Here is a 22,546-nt window from a genome sequence, read left to right as displayed (position 1 = left end):
GAAGGAGGTGTACCATTTACTTAACAGATATCCCAGTGTGGGGAAAAAAGTCATTTTATTCAGATGAGGCACTTTCAATGTGTGTGTGTGGGTGTGTGTGTGTGTGTGTGTGTACACGCACACACGCATGCGTGTACGTTTGCGTGAGGAATAGTAGAGGTGGTGCAAGGATAATAAATACCGTGAGGGTGGAGGAACACTCCCCTGAGCTGGCAGGAGGGCATGGCAGCAATGTACAGAGCCTAGGAGTAGAGTCCAGGAACGCAGAGGTGGGTTCAAGGCTGGCTTGGAGGCTGAGGTGTTCCCCTCAGCATAAGAAGCCAAAGAAATTGGAGGAGCGAGGGGGTGGGCCCACAAGCATGGGCATCTGGTTCTTGTGGGTGATCTTGATCTGGAAGGGAAGGGGTCAAGATCAGAGGCAGGACCTGGTTCCCTTGGGACTGGAGCAGTAGAGATTTGAGGGTAAATCTGTGGGGTGAAGGGGACTTACCAGGGTCCTAGAGAGGCCATGGCAGGAAGGCCAGGGGCTAAGAAACCGTGATTTGGGAAGAAAGATGCACAGGGGAACTTGAGATGGGATGGCGTAAGGAAGCTGTGGAATGCAGGTTTAGGATCCATGAAGCTTGAGGGTTCAGTTTTGGGCAGGCGAAGAAACACTCACCGTACAGGGTGTCTGCATCCAGGGTTCTCCATCAATTTGCATGGGGAGGGTTTTTGTGGTGCTGAGGGAAGCCAAGGCAGATTGGTGGAGATTTCTTTACCAACTGAATACCAAAACTCTGTTTCTTAGCTTGGTTGAAAGACTCTTTGTTACTGAGTTAGTCCTAGTACAGCTCCTTCCTACCATCCCCATGACCCTTCTGCTCTCCTGGCCCTCCTCCCTCCCTCAGAGCCCCTGGCCAGAGTTTTCCTTACTGGAAGGTGATTTCAGAGCACTTGGCCAGCCGATGTCCAGCATTCTTGAGCTTGGTATAAATCTGGCCCATCTCAATTGCACCCTCCAGCCCTACTACTTCCAGCCGCTTGTCGCTTAGGTCTGTGGGTGGGAAGTAAGGAGATGGGTTTTGGAGGAGCAGCGTGCCTCCAAAGGGAGCCACACCTTCCCCTTAGTCCTGCCTACTCAGCTCCCAAGGCTGCTCACCTGGTACACAGGTTTTCAGGATATCCGGGTCAGTGATGACTTTAGCTGTAGTGCCTAAGGCCTGGTTGATCCCATGGGTATCTCCAGGAGGTCTCTTGGTGTCACCCCAGAGGTTGGAACCACCATGCATGCTAGGGATGTTCAGCACAGCGATGCCTTCTAGTGACAGGCTGCTCAGATCCAGTGGTTTCCCACAGATCTGAGAAAGAGGAGAGCATAAGTCCTTCCGCCCTGGCATCATCATGGACACCATTCCTCCCCCCACCAGATGACAAACTGGGAAGGCCAGGAATTGGGGGTTTGCAAAGGATGGCAGGAAATAGGGACCACTGTATTGAAAACCTGGGACATTGGGATTGGAGAGCTGGGAGGTTGAAGTAATAGGTTTAAGAATGGGGGAAGTTCCTGAGGGCACCTGTGGAGGGAGAGACTAAGATAAATAAGTGAGAAGCATGTAGGGTTGGGTCTCATCATACCCACCTCGACTGTCAAAGACTCTTCCAGCTTTTTGCATGTTGAGAAGATGGATTCAGAAGTGGCAAATTCAAAGTACCATAGCTTGTTCTTCATTCTGTGTCAGTGCCAATATAAAGGCCCAAGAGGGAGGGGACAAGTTACACAGTGCTGGCAGAGGAAGGCTAAGTGACAGGGAAGGACATCAACCTCCTGACTCTGGTCCTTAGGGAAGAGGATGGCTTTGGCTAAGGGGCTTCTCAGAGGTGCCACGGGCCATGTAAAAGCTCTGAGTCAAACCTGGCCACAGCCTGGTCCCTGCCACTGTGTATGTCCACCCCCACCCTCCTTTCCCTCACCTGCTGTTGAACTTCTCAGGATATTTCTCTCGCATGATGTGGAATCGGTGAGCAATAGAGGCATCCTGGGGAGTTCAGGGCATGTAGGATCAGAGGCCTGCCTCCTCTCTCAGCACAGAACACTCTCTTTAACTCCCCCATTTGGTAGCAGTATATCCCATGGTCTTTTCTTGCAACTCTCACCACTGTACCCCACCCACCATTTCCCTGTGTCACAGCCCCCTTAACCTCTACCTCCTCTTTCTAACCAGCTCTAGCTTCTTATTGCTTAACCCATATTTCCTCCCTAGCCCCCATACCCCACTTCACTGACCACACCAATGGAGAAGTAGTTATTGATGATTTGAAAGGGGACTGGGTCACTCTTTTCTTCAGTTTGTTGAGGAATCACCTCCACGGACCATCGATCCATATGTACCACCTTACTCATCTCTAAATCCTTGAGGATCTTCCCCAAATTCTGTCCCTCATATCCTAAGGATGGGGGAGAAGACAGATTAGAACTGAACCAGGGGTCTCAGAGGGCCCTTTTCTCAGCTCCCAATCCCATAGATTCCTAGTGATCCTCTGCCCTGATTCTGCAGACCAGACCCTCCTAGCCCCAGCCAGTGAAACAGTAGGGTATGGGACACCTCCGTGTCTCAGTTGGTTAAGCATCTGCCGTCAGCTAAGGTCATGATCCCAGGTCCTGGGATCGAGTGCCACATCAGGCTCCTTGCTCAGTGGGGAGCCTGGAGCTCCCCCTGCTTGTGCTCTCTTAAATGAACAAAGTCTTTAAAAAAAGAAAGGGTAAGGTGCTTTGTCCTAACTCCCATAGCTCTCTCTCTTTTTAAGTGTAAGCACTATGTCCAACGTGGGGTTCAAACTCACAACCCTGAGACCAAGAGTTGCATGCTCTACTGACTGAACCCGCCAGGCGCCCCTCCCATGGAGCAATTTTAAGGTCAGCCCCTGCCGGACCCTTTTCTCCACACTGTCATAGAGAGTCCAAGTTTCCAATGTGTGTATGCATCTAACAATAAAACCAAAGTTCATCTGAAAGTTTAGAGATAACGTCCAGGAAAATAAAAAATGCTGAAAATGATGAGTGATTAATAAGGAGCCTCTCTCCCTTTCTCTCTCTCACACACACTTTCTTTCCCTATTCTACCAGAGAGAATGCAGCATGCAGCAGTGGAATCAAAACACTGTGACACTGGCACAATGAATAGAATAAAAAGTTCAGTAGTAAGGAACAGAGTGCCTACAAATAGCCTCAAATATACATGGGAATTTACTATATGATGGCATTTCAAAGATTATTCAATAAAGGGTGCTGGATGTAGAAGTCACTCCTTATACCAAAATAAATTCAAGATGAGCAAAGAATTTAAGTGCAAAAAATGAAGCAGAATTTGGACTAGCAGAAAGCGTGAGTGCATGTTTTTGAAATCTGTGAGTGGAAAAGGCTGTTCTAGAGCACAATACAAAACTGGGAGCCAAAAAAGGAAAAGACTGATAAATACAATTTTTAAAAAAGATTTTATTTATTTATTCATCAGAGAGAGAGAGTACAAGCAGGAGGAGTGGCAGACAAAGGGAGAAGCAGGCTCCCCACTGAGCAAGAAGCCCCATGAGGGGCTCAATCCCAGGACTCTGGGATCATGACCTGAGCTGAAGGCAGAGCGACTGAGCCACCCAGGTGTCCCTGGTAAATACAATTATATTAAAATTTAAAACTTCCTGTGGCTCCTGGGTGCCCCAGTCTGTTGAGCATTGGACTCTGTTTTGGCTAGCGTCATGATCTCAGGGTTGTGGGGTCGAGCCCCACATCAGGTTTCATGCTCAGTGGGGAGTCTCTTGGGATTCTTTCCTCTCCCTCTGCCTCTCCCCCCCAGTGCACATGTACTCACGCAGTCTCTCTCAAATAAATAAATCTTCTTCTAATAAAGATATTATTTACTTATTTGACACAGAAAGAGAGACAGCAAAAGAGGGAACACAAGCAGAGGAAGTGGGAGAGGGAGAAGCAGACTCCCCACTGAGCAGGGAGCCCCATGCGGGGCTTGATCCCAGGATCCTGGGATTATGACCTGAGCCGAAGGCAGATGCTGAACGCCACCCAGGTGCCCCAATAAATAAATAAAGTAAATCTTTAGAATTTAAAACTTCTGTATGGTTAAATAAATACACACCTAAAAAAATACAAATCGGAAAAATTATCTCTAGCACATATAACAGGCTAACTTCACCAACATCTGAAAAATGCTTATAAATCACTAAATCTAGAAAGTCAGTAGAAAACTGGCAAATAACAAAAATAAACCAATCATAGAAAAAGAAATACAAATGACGAATATGCAGATTAAAGATGCTCAGTATTGGGGCACTTGGGTGGGTCAGTCATTTAGCGTCTGCCTTTGGCTCAGGTCATGATCCCAGGGTCCTGGGATGGAGCCCTGTACCAGGCTCCCTGCTCAGTGGGGAGTCTGCTTCTTCCCCTCCCTCTAACATCCTCCCTGTTCCTGCTCTTTCTCTTTCTCTCTCAAATAAATAAATAAAAACTAAAAAAAAAAAGATGCTCAATATTACTAACAATTAAAACAATTTTAAATTAAAACAATTGGTTAACTTTTTGCTGCCTGTTGAATGGACATAGTATAAAGAGGTTGAGAAAACCAAGTGTTAATGTGATTATGAGTAAACCAGCACTCTCATATGCTGTTAGTTGGAGCACAAATTGGTATTCCATTTTTGGAAGGCAGTTTGGCAATTTTTATCAAAATGTTATCAAATTTTATCAAAACAAACACTTTGATGCAGCAATTCCACTTTTAGGAATTTCTCCTACAGGGACGCCTGGGTGGCTCGGCTGGTTAGGCGGTTGCCTTTGGCTCCGGTCACGATCCCAGGGTCCCAGTATGATCCCAGGGTCCCAGTATCGAGTCCCACTTTGGGCTCCTTGCTCAGTGGGAGCCTGCTTCTTCCTTTGTCTGCTGCTCCCCCTGCTTGCGCATGTGTGCGTGCTCCCTCTCTTTCTCTGATAAATAAATAAATAAAATCTTAAAAAATAAGGTATTTCTCCTACAGAAATGGACATACATGTAAATTGAAAACAACAAAAAATTGAAAACAATCTAAATGCCCTTCAGCAGGGGAAGGTTATATAAATTATGGCAAATCCATGCCAAGAAATAACGTACAACTGTTGAATTTACAATGTAATCTATATGTACTAACACAGAAAGATCTCCAGGACATATTATTCAATGAAAAAAGAAGTCCCAGGGGCGCCTGGGTGGCTCAATGGTTTAAATCTCTGCCTGCGGCTCAGGTCGTGACCTCAGGGTCCTGGGATCGAGCCCCGCATTGGGCCCTCTGCTCAGTGGGGAGCCTGCTTCCCCCTCTCTCTCTGCCTGCCTCTCTGTCTATTTGTGATCTGTGTCAAATAAATAAATAAAATCTTAAAAAAAAAGTCCCAGAACAATCTCTATAGTATGTTCCCATTTATGTTTGCTTAAAAGTTGTGTGTGTGTACAAATAAAAACAGGAAAATGAATACAAATAGGACACAGTGGTTATTTTTGGGGAAGGACATGGGATTTGGTAGGGAGTAGAGGGAAGAGATCTATATGTGAACACTTACATATTTTACTTTGTAAAGTCTTTTACAGTGAAAATGTACTGATCTATTATTTGTGTAACTTTTACTTGTTTCTTATTTGTAAAACCTTTTTAAAAAGATGTTATTTATTTATTTGACAGAGAGAAAGAGATCACTAGTAGGCAGAGAGGCAGGCAGAGGGGGACAGGGAAGCAGGCTCCCTGCTGAGCAGAGAGCCTGATGCGGGGCTGGATCCCAGGACACTGAGATCATGACCTGAGCCGAAGGCAGAGGCTTAACCCACTGAGCCACCCAGGCACCCCATTTGTAAAACTTTTAAAAAGGAAATAACTAGCCAAATGTAAAATGTTCATACTCTTTGAACCAGCAATTCTAGAAATATCACTTAGAGAAATTCTCATATCTGTGTGCAGAGATAGATGTGCAAGGTGTTCACTGCAGCATGGCTGGTAATAAAAAACTGGCCACTACCCAAATGTCTATCAATAGGGGACTGGTTAAATAAATTATGACATAATCACACAATGGAATACTACTCAGTAGTAAAAAGAGTGAGGTAAATCTGACTGTATTGAAATATAATGATAACCACAATGAACTGTTTAGTTTAAAAAAAAAAGAAGAAAAACATCAATAGAATGATCTCATTGTTTAAGTACATATTAGTATGTATCTAGAAAGAAAAACATGGAGGAATGGATTCCAAAACTTTAGAGAGTAGATCACAGGGAATTTCTTGGGCACTTATATCTGAAATGTTTGAATTATTTTTTACCACAAGCATGTATTATTTTTGTAATCAGGAAAAAAAAAAGATTAAAAAAAGTTAAGTCTCCACTTTCTCATATTCCACTGATGGTTCAACCCACTGTAATTTGCCTTTTGCCATGCCACCCTGCTGAAACTCTTCTGGCAAAGATTGCCAATAATTCCTGCCAAAACCAACAGTATATCTTTAGTTCTTTTTTAACTCATGAAACTCATTTGGCCTCTAAAATACCTTTCTCGGGACGCCTGGGTGGCTCAGTTGGTTAAGCAGCTGCCTTCGGCTCAGGTCATGATCCCAGCGTCCTGGGATCGAGTCCCACATCGGGCTCCTTGCTCTGCAGGGAGCCTGCTTCTCCCTCTGCCTCTGCCTGCCATTCTGTCTGCCTGTGCTCGCCCTCTCTCTCTCTCTCATAAATAAATAAAATCTTAAAAAAAAAAAAAAAAACTTGCTAAAATACCTTTCTCTAAGCTAAAGAGGACCCTCTCCGACTGTTCCTTTCTTAGTGTGTTTGGCAGGCAGAATAGTGGTTCCTTAAAGATGTCTACGACCTTTTAAAAAAAAAAATTATTTCAGAGAGAAGGAGCACACACACATTCACCTTTGTGCGTGAGTATGGGGAAGGGGCAGATGGAGAGGGGGAGCAGACTCCCTGCTGAGCCAGGAGCCCAGCCTGAGATCTTCTGACCTGGAGATCATGACCTGAGCCAAAACCAAGAGTCAGACACTCAACTGACTGATCCACCCAGGCGCCCCTGAGTTCTTTTTTTAAAAAAAGATTTTATTTTTAAGTAATTTCTACACTCGATGTGGGGCTTAGAACTACAACCCCAAGATCAAGAGTTGTATGCTCTACCGACTGAGCCAGCCAGGTGCCCCAAAGAGGTCTACATTCTTATCTCCAGAGTCTGTGAATATGTCGCCTTTCATGGCAAAAGAGACTTTGATAATGTGATTAAACTAAGGATTTTTTAAAAAGATTTTATTTATTTATTTGATAGAAATCACAAGTAGGCAGAGAGGCTGGCAGAGAAAGAGGGGGAAGCAGGCTCCCCACTGAGCAGAGAGCCCAATGTGGGGCTCCCTGGACCCTGGACCATGATCTGAGCTGAAAGCAGAGGCTTTAACCCACTGAGCCACCCAGGCATCCCAAGGATTTTTTTTTTTAAGTAAGCTCTACACCCAACACAGGGCTTGAACTCTATGACCTGGAGATCAAGAGTCCATTCTCTACTGACTGAGCCAGCCAGCTGCCCCTACTCTAGGCATTAAGGATTTTTTTTAAAAAGATTTCATTTATTTATATGACAGAGAGAGATCACAAGTAGGCAGAGGCAGTCAGAGAGAGAGGCAGAAGCAGATTCCCTGCTGAGCAGAGAGCCCAATGCGGGGGTTGATGCAGGGCTTGATCCCAGGACCCTGAGATCATGACCTAAGCCAAAGGCAGAGGCTTAACCCACTGAGCCACCCAGGCACCCTGGCATTAAGGATTTTTAAGTGGGGAGATTATCCTGGATTATCTGGGCAGGTCCAATATAATCACAAGGGTCCTTATTTATAAGTGAAAGACGAAGGTAAGAAATAAGTGTATGGAAAGCAATGTGACAACTGCAACAGAGGTTGGAGTGATAATGCTGCGGGTATGGAAGCAGAGCCATGAGCCCAGGAATACAGGCAGGTTCTAGAAAGTGGAAAAGGCAAGGCAAAGAATTCTCTCCTACAGCCTCTAGAAAAACACAGCCCTGGGGCGCCTGGGTGGCTCAGTGGGTTAAAGCCTCTGCCTTCAGCTCAGGTCATGATCCTGGGGTCCTGGCATCGAGCCCCGCATCAGGCTCTCTGCTTGGTAGGAAGCCTGCTTCCTCCTCTCCCTCTCTCTGCCTGCCTCTCTGCCTGCTTGTGATCTCTGTCAAGTAAATAAATAAAAATCTTTAAAAAACAAAACAAAACAAAAAACCCCACAGCCCTGCTAACACCTTGATTCTAGCACAGTGGGACCTATTTGGGATGTCTGACCTCCAGAACTGTAAGACAATAAATTTGTATTGTTTTAAGCCACTGTTTATATTGATTTCTAATAGTAACAATAGTACATTAACACAGACATCTTTAATAATGGATTTTCCTCTGCTCAACGGTTAAATAGGGTGTTCAAATCAGATATTGCATCCTTGTCCCTCTTCTCTTCTTTCCCTGAGGTAACTCATTTACTCTCAGGATGTCAATTATCTCCTAGGAGCAGATGACTCTCAAACATGTATCTTTCTAATACCTATTTGTAACTACTCAGCACACATTTCCATCGGGGTGCTCCACTGACATCCCAACTTAACATGTGCAAAATGGAATCGATCTTCCTTAAACTGGTTCTCCTCCTGTATGCTCTATCTTAAGTGGCAACCCATATGCTCAGTCCACAAATCAGAAAATGTCCTAGACTTGTCCTCTCATCCTCCACAACCCATTGGTTACCAAGTGTCATGAACTGCGCTGCTGTTGTTTTTGCTTGGGGGTTCAGTGTCTTTGGACCGGACTATTGCAATACAGGTAATTTTTTATCCTGTCTCCTTCCTCCAATCCACCCTCCACAGAGATCCCATTGTGGTACTCCTTTCATCTCTTCTTCTGCAAATCTTATGATTTTTTTCAGTATCAACACAAATTTTCAAAAACAAATTTAGTGTTGCATTTATATCACTATTTCATGATTTAGGCTGAGTTGGCAGAAACTACTATGACAGTCTCATTTGCAAAACACACAGTAAAGACCCAAAATACATAATTTCAAAGTGTCTAGTATTTTAAGTCAACACAAAAATAGATGATGAAGATTTAAAAACAGGCCAGGGGCATCTGAGTGGCTCAGTCTGTTAAGTGTCTGACTCTTGATTTTGGCTCAGGTCATGATCTTAGGTAATGGGATCGAACCCTGAGAGGGGCTCCCGGGCTCTGGGCTCAGCAGGGAGTCTGTTTCTCTCCCCCTCTCTCTCCCTCTTCCTGTCCACTTTCTCTCTCTCTCTCTCTCTCAAATAAATAAATCTAAAAAAAAAAACTGGTAAAAAAATTGGTTCTATGTTTAGATACAAGATTTATTTTTTTAAGAGTTTATTTATTTATTTGAGAAAGAGAATGAGTGAGAGAGAGCAAGAGCAGGACGTAGGGGCAGAGGGAGAGGGAGAAGCAGACTCCCCGCTGAGCAGGGAGCCTGACTTGGTGCTCCATCTCCGGACCCTGGGATTATGACCTCAGCCAAAGATAGATGCTTAACCAAATGAACCACTCAGGTGTCCCTACTATGAGATTTAGATTATAATAATAGGTATTAGATATTTTTATATTCTGGAATAATATTTTATATACACAATTCTGGAATAATTTTTTACATACGTATATATAGAGGACTTATATATGCCTATTTGCATATACTTATATATGTATATGTACTTATATATGCCTATTTTTTCTTTGAGTTACATTTTTCATAAGCTCAAGAGTTCCGTATGGTTCAGGGTTTGCACATTCAAATGCCTCAGCGGCTAGAAAGGTAAAGTGAACGAGTGACTAGCAGAGAGCTGAAGAGATCGTGGTGAACTGAAGAATATGTGACCCACTTCTTAGAAATAGGCAAGGTTTAAAAAATTGAAAACACTGCAAGGCAAACAATGCAAAACAATACAAATCATTTCTGTGGGCTGTCTGCTTTCAATCTGTCAGGATAAAGCAAAAAAACTCCTCAGCACAGCATTCATGACCCTCCGTAATCTGGACTCGGTTCAACTCAGTCCTTCCTCCCTCGATTCCCCATCTTGTACTGCATGTCCCATTCATAACCAATGGCTCACACTCCCTAATACATGCACTACCATGCTGTTTGGTGGCTCATTTGGCCTTACACAACTTCTATCTAGAGTGCTTTTCAATTTCCTTAGCAGACCCCTATTCTATAAACTTCTGCAAGATCTCCGAGCTAGACTCTGAGTCCAACAGCCTCAAAAAAAGACAACTCAGACTCAACCTGCTCCACCCTGACCTATTTATCTACTAAGACCATCCTTTGAACTCTTTCTATTTGAAGAGTATATTTAAGACCAGAGTATATTTGAGAAACTGTTGCAATTGACTTAGGAAGAAATGATTATAAATGAATGAATGACCCCGGATTAACTGGCTGAGTGGCTGAATGAATCACGGCCAAGCTCCCTGCTAGCTCCATCACTGAACATCTGGTTTAGCTCTTTTACAACCTTTCTTATTCCCACATTGTCCTCTGTATTTCTGGATCCCCTGAGCCCTAAGAATTGGTTGGGAGAAACAGAAAGATATTTTTAGGTGTATAGGGAAGAGGACTGTCACCCTGACCCTTCTAGGTTCAGACTGTGGTCTTTGCTTCATCCCAAGCTTTCTTCCTTGGGGACAATCCACTTTGGTAACCACCCATCCATGTCCCTCTTCTTCCCCAACCCTCTTTTCTATAACAATGCCTAGACACCTTCTCTATGTGCCTTTCCTTTCCTACCCAACTCCCTCCCTCTCCCAGGAAAATAATTTCTAACCACTTACCTCCTCCCCATCTTAGGCAACGAGCCAGATCATTTCCAGTGCCCAGGGGCAACACAGCAACGGGAGGCACAACAGGCATGTTGGCTTTGTCTAGGGAAGCAGGTCAGGGGATGGATGGAGGGAGTTAGCTCTAGAAGGCCAGTGCCCCAGTGCCCTTCCCAGAGCCTCTCCCTGTACCTCTCCCTGTACCTATGGTCTCTAGAATCCAGCCTACTGTGCCATCTCCACCACACACCAAAATCCGGCAACCAGGGACATCCCTGAAGAATCTGAGCCTGAGATAAAAGGGAAGAGAGAAGATGAGGAAGGACAATAGGATTGAGTCTACCAACTCCTGGACAGGCAGATTACTTATTTCTTTTTTTTTTTTTTTTAAAGATTTTATTTATTTATTTGACAGAGAGAGAGAGATCACAAGTAGGCAGACAGGCAGGCAGAGAGAGAGGAGGATGCAGGCTCCCCGCTGAGCAGAGAGCCTGATGCGGGCCTCGATCCCAGGACCCTGGGATCATGACCTGAGCTGAAGGCAGAGGCTTTAACCCACTGAGCCACCCAGGCGCCCAGATTACTTATTTCTTATTCCTTAGGACCCCCTTTCCCTTTGTCAAAAGACTTGTTTCTGTTAAGGTCAGAGAAAAAAATACAATTGGGAAAGTTATAGTCACTCATCAGTGGTTAGGGAGAAACTGGTATTTTCATGTTTTGAGAGCGGAACAAAGTTGAACCAGAGAACTCAGGGGTATGGGGATAGCCGGTGACACTAGTAAAAGCAACATTCTGGATTCTGTTTTCTTGGGGTCCCCTAGCCCTGTTCTCCCGACATGTGTTCTTTTCTGCTCTCCTCCAACGTACACAGGCAGACACATACAAACACTACAATACAGCCCCCAACCTATACTCACCCTGGCTCAGGACCATCCTTTAGGAGATTGAATACCTGTCGAGGATTGAGTAGATACTGGAATTTCCAAAGCACCCTGTATGAGGGAAAAAGGAGAGTTTATGGTAAGGGATGGACAGTCTGTACTCCACACTCTTGATGTCTTTCTCAAGGTGCCTCTTCCATACACACAGATTCCCAACCTCTATGGGTCCTCCTTCTCCATCTTAGAAGACCCAGTATGTCTCTTCTCACCTCTCCCCCTGCTTCCCGCCGCTCTTAGGGTTGACAAAGACCAGAAGTGGGTGGGTGTTAGAAACAGGGTCAATCTGCATTTTGGGGAAAAAACAAACAAACAAACAAACAAACAAAAACAAGGATAAGGAAAACAGGATTTTCTCAGAGTTAAGGTGGGCCCCAGAGACAGTGGCAGAAGGCTGGCCTGTCCCCAGAGATGCTTGTGAGGTTTGTAGAGAACAAGTGCCATTCCCCACCTTTCCCACTTCATTCCCTCCTATGAGGGCTCCAGCCAAGAAAAACCCACCCCCTTCATGTACCCGCAGAGCCTCAAAGGTGCTCAAATGTAAGTCATCCATGGTCTTCTGGCTTGTTTTGCTAGTTTTACGCTCCTGTCCAGAGGCCTAGAAAGGGAGAGAAGCAAAGGGAAGGAAAATTGGATTGTATGTGAATCCCTAAACAGATAAAGGTCTGACTCGAATCCTGAAAGTATAGGCTCTCTGCTATAAAGGCCATGGCATGCGTGTGCATGTGTGTGTGTGTGTGTGTGTGTGTGTGTATGTGTGTAAGTGTGTTTAAATCAGGGATGCACTCCTCCTGTCCCCTCCTAGCCACTGCCTAAGGGTCTCACCAGGACACTGGGATAGATGGAAGATGGAGGCAGGATGTGATCCCGGAGCAGACCACAGTCACACTCATGACCCATGGCTTGTAGGCAGTCATCATGAATCTGAAAGACAAGGTGGGCATACAGACATCATGGAGGGAACCTGTCACCTCTCAACTCTGAGGGTCTGGTACTGGAAAGAGAGTCCTTGGGAGCAAGGGCAACTGTGGCTATGAGGGAGCTGCTGTCAGGGAGACCAGCGCAGAGGGTAGATTAGGGAGGTGATCCAAGGCAGAGGCTGGATAGCTCCCAAACTGACCTCTAGGTGGCACCACACACAATGCAATCCAACCAGACTGTGGTAAATACGGATCTTCTTCTGACAGCGGTCACATCTGCCAGACTCACAGCCTCCTCTCACCCACACGTGTGACTGGACCTTGGGGAGAAAGGCAATCCCTTGTCTGAGAGGGTCCGAGCAGAGGGCAGCAACTGGCTAGGGGCAGGGCCAGGATGCAGCTGGTATTGGGGTGGGCATGGGATCACTCACACCAATGTCCTTCCGAGACTTGGCATAGGTGCTGACTTCACAAGGCAAGGCCTTCATGGCACACTGGTCATGAACGACGTACTTACAGACTGGGCGAGAAGGAAAAGGGTCAGAGCCTTAGTTACAGCCCCTCCCCTATCTCCTCCTTACCTTGGTGTAAGGTGGGATTATTCACTTAAACAAGATATATAAGCCCTTGCTGTTAGAGTGTGGGGGCTCACCTCCAAGACCTGTGCCTTTTGCTCACTCTTCCCCGTGAAAGAGCAATGGCTACCCCATGCCTACTCCCACTCCTTCTAAATGCCAGGAACTCAGTTGGAAGATGCAAGGGAGGCCTAGATCTAACAACAGCAATAACAATAATAATAGCAGCTAATTTTTATTGCAGACTTAACAGTATGGACATGCCCCATGTGAAGTACTTTTCTTGCATCCACTTATTCAATGCTCACAGTTATCTCATTTTCAGTCAAGGAAACCTCATTTTAAATTGAGGCTTAAAGATGTTCTGTGGCTATGCTGTACACCTGAAACTAATGTAACATTACGTGTCAACTGTATTTCAAGAAAGAAAGGAAGGAAGAGAAAGTTGTGTGGCTTTCCCACTTAACTAGCCAATGGCAGAGCCCAGGACTTGAACCCAGATCTCTCAAAGGTCAAAGCAGCATGCTCCTGCAGGTAGCTGGGCTGTCCCTTTGCCCCCACACCCCCCAGCTCCATCACTCACGGTTGCAGCTCAGCCCCTGTTTGCCAAGACCAATGCTTGACTCGCACAGGTTGCAGTAGACTGGTCGGGGGAACCTCTTCGGTCTCCACAGGTGCTGTCCATTGTCCTTCAGCGTCTGGGAGGACAAAGTAGATGCTAGGGAGAGCCTGAGCCCTTAGAGCTCCAGCCCTTGGCACACACAACCCAAGGCAGCTATCTTACCCGTCTCCACAAGTCTCTCCTACTCACCATCTCCAGCCCCAGCAGCACTAACAATGGCACGGTGGTGGCCCCTGCCCGGAGCCACTCGGCCAGGGAGACAGAGCCGCTGCCATCATAGTCGATCTCTTTCATCATCTCCTGAAGAATCTGAGCCGGGAATTGAGGGGACTTTTGGTGTGGTCTGACACCTCTGCCCCCTAGGACATCCAGCCCAGCCATCCTTGCCAAGGGAACCCGGCCGCCTGTCAGAAATGGCATAGATAGATGCAGGATTCACCAGAGAGAAGGCACAAGGAGGGACATGAAGGAAAAACTGCCTTACCGGCCTCAGCTCAGACACATCCCAATCCAGGTATTCAGCCACTCGCATCATCTGTATGACGATTCTGTCCACTTCCTGGGGGCCAGAGGTAAGAGCCACAGCCACATCCCACCTCACTACCATCATTCAAACTCTTCTCTAGAAATCAGGGTTCCTGGGCCCCCCAAGAGCCACCTCTCATTCTCAGGTTATCTCTGCCAAGTAAATGAGTGTCTATATGTGTTGGTATGTTTGCAAGGCAGCTCCCAATTCATGTCTCTAGCCTCCTCTTTAAGGAGCCAAGATCTGGGGACCCACTCCCAAATTTAGTCCTGGAGGACTTGGCTTCTCCCTCTAGCTTCCTCTGCTTCTTAAGATCCTGGAAGAGTTGGGACAGGAGGGCACAGACAAATGGACACATACTCCCTTGGCCAGCATACAGGTCCCCCAACTCACTGAGCTGTCCAGGATCCCATTTCTGTCCGTGTCGTAGAGCTTGAAGGTGACTGTAGGGTGTTTTAGGGGGCCAGGGTCAGTTTGTGAGGAAGACCCCCCAAATTCATAACAGAATACAGGGGAAATAAAGAAGTGGGAGACATCTTTTAGATGAAGAGCCCAGAGCCTGGCACTGGGACCGAGAGAGGAGACAAAAAGGGAGGGGAAACAGGTCTGGATTCAACCCTTGGTGAATCTAATAGGGGAGACAGAACACACCTCCCATGACCCCAGAAAAACCCAGGCCACCCACATAAAAAAATACAGGACATGGGAACTGGCATGGCATTAGGGATAAGAAGTCTGGGAAACAGAGGAAATGAGCCCATACTCTGGCCCCACCTTTGTCTGGCCCTGTCAGCTTTTAGGAGTCCTGAAAAAATGAGGGAAGGAAGGCTGGGAAATACCCCCTCCCCTCTACTCTCCTTTCTTTCCTTCTCCCAGTCCAGGATGGCAACTCACATTCTAGCTTGTCTTCTGGCCGGCCACCCTCCAGAAGGGAAAAGTAGCAGGAGACATCACTGAGATACACCACATCTGGTTACAGAAAGGACAGTAGATCTGAGGTTAGGGGTCTCTCCACTCTGGCTCTTCTCTTTTCCTTTGTTCCAACTCTTCCCTTTAACTTTCCTCCCTCCACCTCCTAGACCAGAATGGCCATCCTTCACCTCTCTTCCCCAACCCTGCCTCCAAAATGTAATTCAATTCAACTCTCACCCCAAAACCCATACTACTTTGATTTTTCTTCCGGAAGTCCAGCCCAGTCCCACCTTCATGACCATACCATTTTTCACAGTGTCTTCTAAGTGACCCATCTTGAAGGACTGAAACAGTGCCAGGCTTAGGTGATTGGGAACGTTATCTGCTTCCAGATAGATTTTCAAAAATTGCTGGAATCCCTCGTACCCAATGGCCTATGATGAGAGCAAGCATTACCCTAGGGAGTGTGCAGGATGGGAGGCAGGGACTGAAGAACTAGGAGTAGCAAGGACAGAGACAAGTGTAGGGCTAAGAAGCATCCAAGGCAGACTACGGTTTCTTCTCAAGGCTGAGTCCTCAATTAGAATCTCTTGCTTTCTCCTATAGCAATAGCTGTGGTAACAATGGACACTGGGGTATCTAGAGGGAGAACAGAAAAGGGAGGGCCCAGAATAATCCCTGGAAGTTGGGAATCCCAGCGGAGTAGCAAAATCAAAGAGGGGAGGAGCTGGGCAAGGAGAGGATTTCCCAGTTGCCACTCACATCTCCTTGGAGATATTCAGCCATGTCACCATCCTCAAAGAGCTTTAGGACATCGCTGACCTTGTTGGTGGAGTCTGGGGTATGAAGAGGATGAGGGAAGAGCATTAATCTGGTTTGGCTCTCCCTGCCCTCTGATAGAGTCCCACCCAGACATCCAACAGGAAAAAAGATTCTAGTCAAATGAAGAAAGAAGAAATTCCAGGAATAAACACAGAAATGCAGAGAGAAATATCGAAAGACTAACATTTCAAATGCTCCAGAGTGGTACCTCTGTTTACATCTCTTCTCTGAGACTTGGAGCAGGCATTTGAGATTCAGAGAAGGTGGGTGGAAAGCCCAGACCACAGACATCGCCCCATCTCCCTCTCCTCCGTTTCCCAGACATATTCCCTGGCATTATGTCAGGAGCCAACTGGCTTAAGACCACTGGGGAAACTAGGGGGAGGGGGGATGAGGAGTAGGGATTGTCTGGGATAATTTTTCCCGAACTTCAGGAGAGAGAGGAAGACTCACATTCCATGTACTTCTGCAGCTGGGCAAAATCATTGGGGCTGATTAGGCCCTTCTCCTTGGCCATCTTTCTTTTTTTCTTAAGGAAGACCAAAAAGGCAGCTTGGTAGTACTTCTGGCGTCTGAACCTGCGCTTCCGAGTGTAGGTCTGGAGGGAGATGGGAAGAGTATGTGGCAGGAAGAGCCATCTGTCTGCCTGACTTTGCTTCTGTCTGCTCCATTAATTCTCCACTCCCACTATTATTTCTGTTCTTTCCCAAGTCACTTCCTTTCCCCTTGTACCTCTCCCCTATGTCTGTCTCTCCCTAACGGAGTCTGTCCTCTGTGTCTGTTTCTCTGACTCATCTCTGACTCTCTCCCCTCCATTTCTGGATCCTTCTCCATCTCTCTGATTTCTCCCCGAATCTGTCTTGCTTCATTTCTGACTCTCCCCATTCCCCTCTCTTCACCCTCCCCCCACCTGGCTTTACCAGTCTATATGTGTTTTTGTGGGTGTGTCCCTCCCCCGTTTCTACCTTTTCTCCTGCCACCCTCAGCCTCTGCGATCTCTCCCCTCTCAGATCCCGCAGTCCTGGTCCTTCGGCCCTTCGGGTGGTTCTCACTGCTTCTGTGGCACGCCTCCCCGGCCACGATCCCATCTTGCTCTGCCTCCAGCCTCTGTCCCCAGCCCCTTTCAGCCACCCACTTCCCGAACCACCCACGCCCCTCAACGACCTCTAGCGCGCTTCTGACGCGCGACACAGAACCAGCTCTGGCCAGGTCCCTGGCCCCGGCCCCGCCTCACCAGCACCCTTCAGAGCTCCACTGGGGAAGGGCGGGGACCCAGGCGCGCGAGATTGGGAGGAGGTAGGGGAAGAAGGCTCTGAGCATCTGCCTCGCTTCCCACTAGTAGGAGAGTGAGCTGAGTGCGGGAATCTCAGACGCGGGGTTTTCCTTGCTCCCTGCTAGGTTAGCAGTGTTCAATGAGTCCTAACTTGCAGCTAGGGGACCCAGGGAGCAAGGAGGAGCCATCACGTGGATCGCGGTGCCCAATGGCCCTGGGCCAAGTCTCAGAGGTCAACTCGACTGGAAGATTCAACAACAGCAATAGCAGTAATATCTCACACTGGCGTAGTACAGCAGTGTTTAGGAGTCCAGCAAAACTAGTTAGTCATATCTGGGTTCTGTTCTTAGCTCTGATACTGCTGTGTGACTGGGACACATGACATCTGTAAAATGGGAAGAATGATTCCTATCTGCCACAGCTGTGAAGATTAAGGCAAATAACCTATAAAAAGTACCCAGTATGACACCTGCATATAGAAGGCCTACAAGAAATGGTACTTATTATTATACTAACAATTACAATTAGATCTTATGAGATAAGAAATTCCTGGTAGAGCCATTCTTCACAGGAAGAAACTGGAGTTTGAAGAGGTTGGGACTTCCCACGGCAGGTGATAAGTGGGAGTCAAAGCTCTACCCCAAGAACCATGTCATGGGGCCCCTGCCTTTCTCTGTCCTCCTCTTGTTCCACTCTCCCCTCCACACACTGCCTTCGGATCTCATTGCCCTCCGTTCTGTTCCTCAAGCCAAGTTCTCCCCTGCTTAGGGCCATGAGACGTACTGTTCTCTCTGCCTGGAACACCCTTCCCCGCTCTTGGCAGAGCTGCTTTCTTGCCTCAGCTGAAGTGTCAGCTCCTTCAAGAGACCTTCCCCGATCGTTCCCTCCCAAAGCACCCCCCCCATCTTTTGCACAGCAGCCTCCTTTGTTTCCTTCATAGAACTTATCGTGAGTGGAAATTACCTTGCTAATTTATTTGTTTCTTTGTTTACTGTTTGTCTTCTCCTACCAAAAGCTAAGTTCCACGAGGGCAGGAATTGTCAGTATTATTCCCACTATATCCCCAATTCCTAAGCCTGTGCCCAGCGTGGTATAGGTGCTCCATATTGTTTATACAAATCATTGTGCAAAGTTAGGGAGCCATAGGTTCGAAAATATTAGTCCAAATATGCTTAAATGGGATGCCAGAGTCTCCATCCTGACAGGAAGAGGAAATAATTTGTAACACATATAGGAGGTGCTAAATAGATATTTGTTGAATGAATGAATTTTGCTAAAAAGCACTTACTGTGGCATTCCATCTGGGGCTTCTGCCTCTTTTTTGCCCATTTATTAAGGGTTTGTTGGGTAAGGCTCAAGGAGGCAGTTACAGCCTACAAGAATTTCCTTTCTGATGGTGCAAGAATCTTCTTTGCAGCCTCTGCACTTGGGACATCTCTGCTGTCCACATCTATGTAGTATACGACTCCTCCTCTGCGGGCTCTCAGGGAACACTAAAAAGGGGATCCTAGGACACTGATATTCTGGAGAAAGGACTCCACCCATCTGGTTCTTTTCAATGACTATAATCCAACTTCTACTGCCAACAGATCTAATGAATACATAATAGTCTTAGGGCTAATTGGGCCTCTATGGCTTAATTAGTCTCTCTGATTACCCCTGGGGATTCTTGGATGGCTCCAAGGTTCTTGGAAATGAAATCTGAGAGAGAAAGTGACAAGGAGAGAGCAAAAGAAGGACGATGAACAGGAGAGAAGACACATCTCTCTTTTCACAATGACCCCTCCTAGTTCCCCCAGATCTTGCATGTAATTTATAGCAGAATTTAAGCGAATGGACTTTTGAACTAGACAGGCGTGGATTAGAATCCTGGCTCTTGGGTGAGTTATTTCATCTTCCTGAACCTGTTTCCTCATTGGTAAAATGTGTACCTGGAGAAATCAGTCACAGCATGGAGATTAAGTAAGATAATACATGCAATAAACTTAGCTATTGTAAGGCACGGAAGAAGCAGTTGTGTGGCACAGAGAAAGAATTCAGTAAATGTTAGCTCTTACTGTTGTTGTTGTTGTTATACAAAGGTGTTACATGGAGAAACACATCTGGACATTAGGAAAAATGGTGCCAGGAAGTCATCAGTTCTAGGGGCTCCCAAGAGCAGGGAAGCCCAGTCATACCCTTTGCCCCGTTGTGTCATCTCAGGCATAGACATGGAGTATTGAGATATTGCACTCTGCCTTTGGGAGGGTGAGGAGGTGATTAGAAGCTAGACTGTCAAGGTCCAAGGACACCTCTGGGCTGGGACCTCAGACAAAGGGCTCCTGGTATCTTTTCAGTTGTCCTCCTGACTTGTCTCACCAAAAGTTTTGCTGCCTGTGTTGCTGAAAGGCATATAAACTGTTAGGATCCTGGACCCTTACAAACTGTAACAAGTCCAATTTTGTCCTCCCTGCTCCATCCCAGCCCTGAGGCTATAACCTGGGCTAGTTCAGGCGAATGCCGGGGTTGGGCGGGTGAGGTCTGCTGCCCGCCTGCCAGCTATCTGTGACTCACCCTTCCTTTCCCTCCTCTGGCTTCCCTGCCCACCCCTACCAACCTGAGGTGAGAAAGTAAGAAGCTGACTTGGAGGCAGAGACTCCTGGAACATCCTCAGAGCTGGGAGGTACAACTTTCAGAGGAGGAAACTGAGGCCCAGACGGAGAGCCACAATCTTAGGGGTCATACCCAAATTCCAGACATCCTATCCTTTGTCCATTCCATTAAATTGTAGTGCCTCTACTTTCTAGATCTTACTTTAAACAGTAAATACCAAAATTGCTCATAACCAAGAAATAAATATGATTTCCAAGGCTAGTGCCAACATTTAAAGTTTCCTTTTCCACTTCAATATTTGTCACTCCCATTCCAAATCATATAAATTCATCATTACTCAAGAATCAACTATGCCCCCAGAACATTCAGTCTGACCCATCAAGAAACCCAAGAGGCAGGTCCAGGCCTGATTACCTGGACCTCTGAATCTCTTAACTACACCAGGGCCTGCATCCTCCTCCTCTTTCCCAGGACCGAGGGAGGGTCTATTTTTCTTTTCATCCCTGTTACTCGTCAGTGGCCCTGGCAAGGGAATCATTAGCCTTGAAGTCTCAAAATTCATTAAGCCTCCACAAACACTGCAGATGGTAATGTTGCCTGATTAAGGGTGTGTGTGTGTGTGAGAGAGAGAGAGAGAGTGTAGTACAGGAGGAAGTTACGATGTTGGCATGGTTGGGGGATGTGGGCTCATAGTAATGAGGCTGAAGAGATGCCCAGTAGTAGTCACATTTCTTCCTCAGTAAAGCTCACTTCCCCCATTTAGAGGTGAAAAGTGGGATTCAGACCCAGGTAGTTTCAGAAACTTCCCGGTGACAGGTGTGGAAAGGGTAGGGGTGGGAAGTTGGGCACCAGGAGGCCAAAGAAGAACCCCTGTGCACCCCTGCAGAGCTGTGGAGGTTCTAAAACGGACTTCGCTTGACTCGGGCCCCTAGGAGCCAAGCTTCACCATCCCTCCGAGTGACAGGGGTGATGGAGGGGAAGGTCTGGGGGAGACGCTGCCTACCGAGCTCTGGCCCAGCTCTCCAGCTGCCCCCCGCGTCCTGGCGCAAACCCTTCTAGCTACCCGCTCCAGCTGTGGGGCTTCCTCCTTCTCCGCCCAGTAGCCCTAACCCAGCCGGGCGGCGGCCCCTCCGGCGGCCCCCGCCCCCTCCGGCTCCGGGGGGTAGGGAGGGTGGGAGGCTCGGGGGCCTCGCCGGGTCTCTACCTTGCCTGCGGAGGGCGCGCGGTGGGAGCTGAAGCGCCGGCACGGGAGCTGGAGCCCGAGCGGGGCTGGAGGGGACGGACCAGGCAGGCGCGGCCGCCGCGAGGCCGCCCCGTTCCTGACGACACAGCTGCCCGCCCCCCGCCCCGGCCTGGCCGCCCGCGCCCAGTGCCCGCGCCCCCGACTACGGGAACTCCGGTCTGGAGAGGCCCCTGTTTCCAGTTCACCAAGCTTGAGCCGCACCCCCTCCAGCGCCCCCAATATCTCCAGAGCTCTGGCCTGTGCCTCTTTCTCCACATCCTGCGCTTCTCATCTTCTTCCCAGCCTCGGGAAAGCTCGGTTTCTATCCATCTTCCAGTCTTTCTAATCAATCCATAGCCTCTCCCCTCATCCCAGCCCTGGGAGGTCATGATAGAGGGCAGGGCCGCTGATGGCACAGCTTGGCAGGGGCCCACCCAGGCAACGTCTGACCCTCTCCTAATTGCCGCCATCCAGGGATTTCCCTCCCCAACTCCTTTCCATCCACCACTGACAGAATTCATACCCAGAAGATTCCACAGCAGCAAGCCCAGAGTCCCAGACACTGCATCGTGAGATACAAATGCCTCCCTCCTCCCATGGGCTCCGCAGTGTTTAACACTGTTTGAGGCCCACCTTTGCCTCTAGGTTTTTCACCCCTCTAAAACCCAAACCCCAGAGGGCTCAGACTTGTTTTCCCCAATATAAGTACACCTCCTTCTCTCAAGACTCAGGGCCTTCCCTTAATTCTCAGGTTGTTCAGGTGCGAGGAGCACTCAGGTCGGTGTCCACTCTTTCTCCATGCTCTAACCCTCCCACTTTACCTGCTGACCTTGGCAGGTGCTGTAAAAAGCCCCCGCCAGAAGTAGGGGTGAGAGAAGATCCTTTCAGCTCCTCCTGTCTGGAATCTGTTTTGAAGTTGTTAAGGCTCTTGGGGCAGCATGGATGATGGCGGGACTGACTGTGAGTACAACGGAGATAGACAGAGGCCTAGGACTTACTGGTAGGAACTGGGGACCCAGGCATCCTCCTCCCTGGCCCCGCCCCAACCCAGGCTAACCCCCTCCTACCCGTCCTTGAACTAGGGCACAGTAACAGGGCTCGAGTTCCTGGAATCTTCCCTCTTAAACCTGGTGATAGAAGAGAGAGGGAGGGGAGAGCTCTGACTGGAAGGTTGCATTGTGTGATGTGTGTATGTGTGTGTATATGCATATACACACATATACACACATAATATAGACGGACATTTGGTGGGGGTTGGAGAGAAGGCATGAATACATGA

At 47.6% G+C, this 22,546-nt stretch overlaps 1 protein-coding gene across 7 annotated transcripts; it reads right to left on the bottom strand.

Moving 5' to 3' along the window:
• Positions 1–98: 98 nt before the first annotated feature.
• On the bottom strand, positions 99–22,284 carry DGKA (diacylglycerol kinase alpha). 7 transcript variants are annotated; one of them, XM_032874407.1, is made up of 25 exons: positions 19,511–19,834; positions 18,283–18,285; positions 16,634–16,778; positions 16,121–16,194; positions 15,663–15,792; positions 15,341–15,415; positions 14,840–14,889; positions 14,405–14,479; positions 14,110–14,229; positions 13,882–13,996; positions 13,155–13,243; positions 12,924–13,043; positions 12,629–12,727; positions 12,318–12,401; positions 12,016–12,089; positions 11,783–11,857; positions 11,070–11,155; positions 10,881–10,970; positions 2,267–2,427; positions 1,954–2,018; positions 1,622–1,712; positions 1,142–1,340; positions 916–1,036; positions 662–722; positions 99–391 (listed from the first exon to the last, which is right to left on the bottom strand). In XM_032874407.1, exons 3-25 carry the CDS (start codon positions 16,695–16,697, stop codon positions 308–310), a joined length of 2,202 nt encoding a protein of 733 aa, XP_032730298.1. In that variant the 5' UTR covers positions 16,698–16,778; positions 18,283–18,285; positions 19,511–19,834; the 3' UTR covers positions 99–307. The 7 variants fall into 7 exon arrangements, 6 of the variants coding, with proteins under 6 accessions (XP_032730298.1, XP_032730295.1, XP_032730297.1 ...); XM_032874404.1 differs by lacking the exons at positions 18,283–18,285; positions 19,511–19,834 and adding an exon at positions 22,089–22,284; XM_032874406.1 differs by lacking the exons at positions 18,283–18,285; positions 19,511–19,834 and adding an exon at positions 22,097–22,284.
• Positions 22,285–22,546: the final 262 nt, after the last annotated feature.

Source organism: Lontra canadensis, unplaced genomic scaffold (genome assembly GCF_010015895.1).
Source record: "Lontra canadensis isolate GAN:19392208 unplaced genomic scaffold, GSC_riverotter_1.0 scaffold53, whole genome shotgun sequence".
Taxonomy (NCBI): Eukaryota; Metazoa; Chordata; class Mammalia; order Carnivora; family Mustelidae; genus Lontra; species Lontra canadensis.
The sequence above is the reverse complement of the archived record's forward strand: the minus strand, read 5'-3'. Positions and strand labels throughout refer to the sequence as shown.

Excerpts from the sequence above, each read along its gene's own strand:
- DGKA (XM_032874403.1), bottom strand. The coding sequence starts at position 17,268 with ATGGGATCGTGGCCGGGGAGGCGTGCCACAGAAGCAGTGAGAACCACC. Across the intron at positions 1,713-1,953 it reads CCTGAGAAGTTCAACAGCAG|AATGAAGAACAAGCTATGGT; the intron begins GTGAGGGAAAGG and ends GCACTGACACAG. Across the intron at positions 723-915 it reads TGCTCTGAAATCACCTTCCA|CACCACAAAAACCCTCCCCA; the intron begins GTAAGGAAAACT and ends GGCTTCCCTCAG.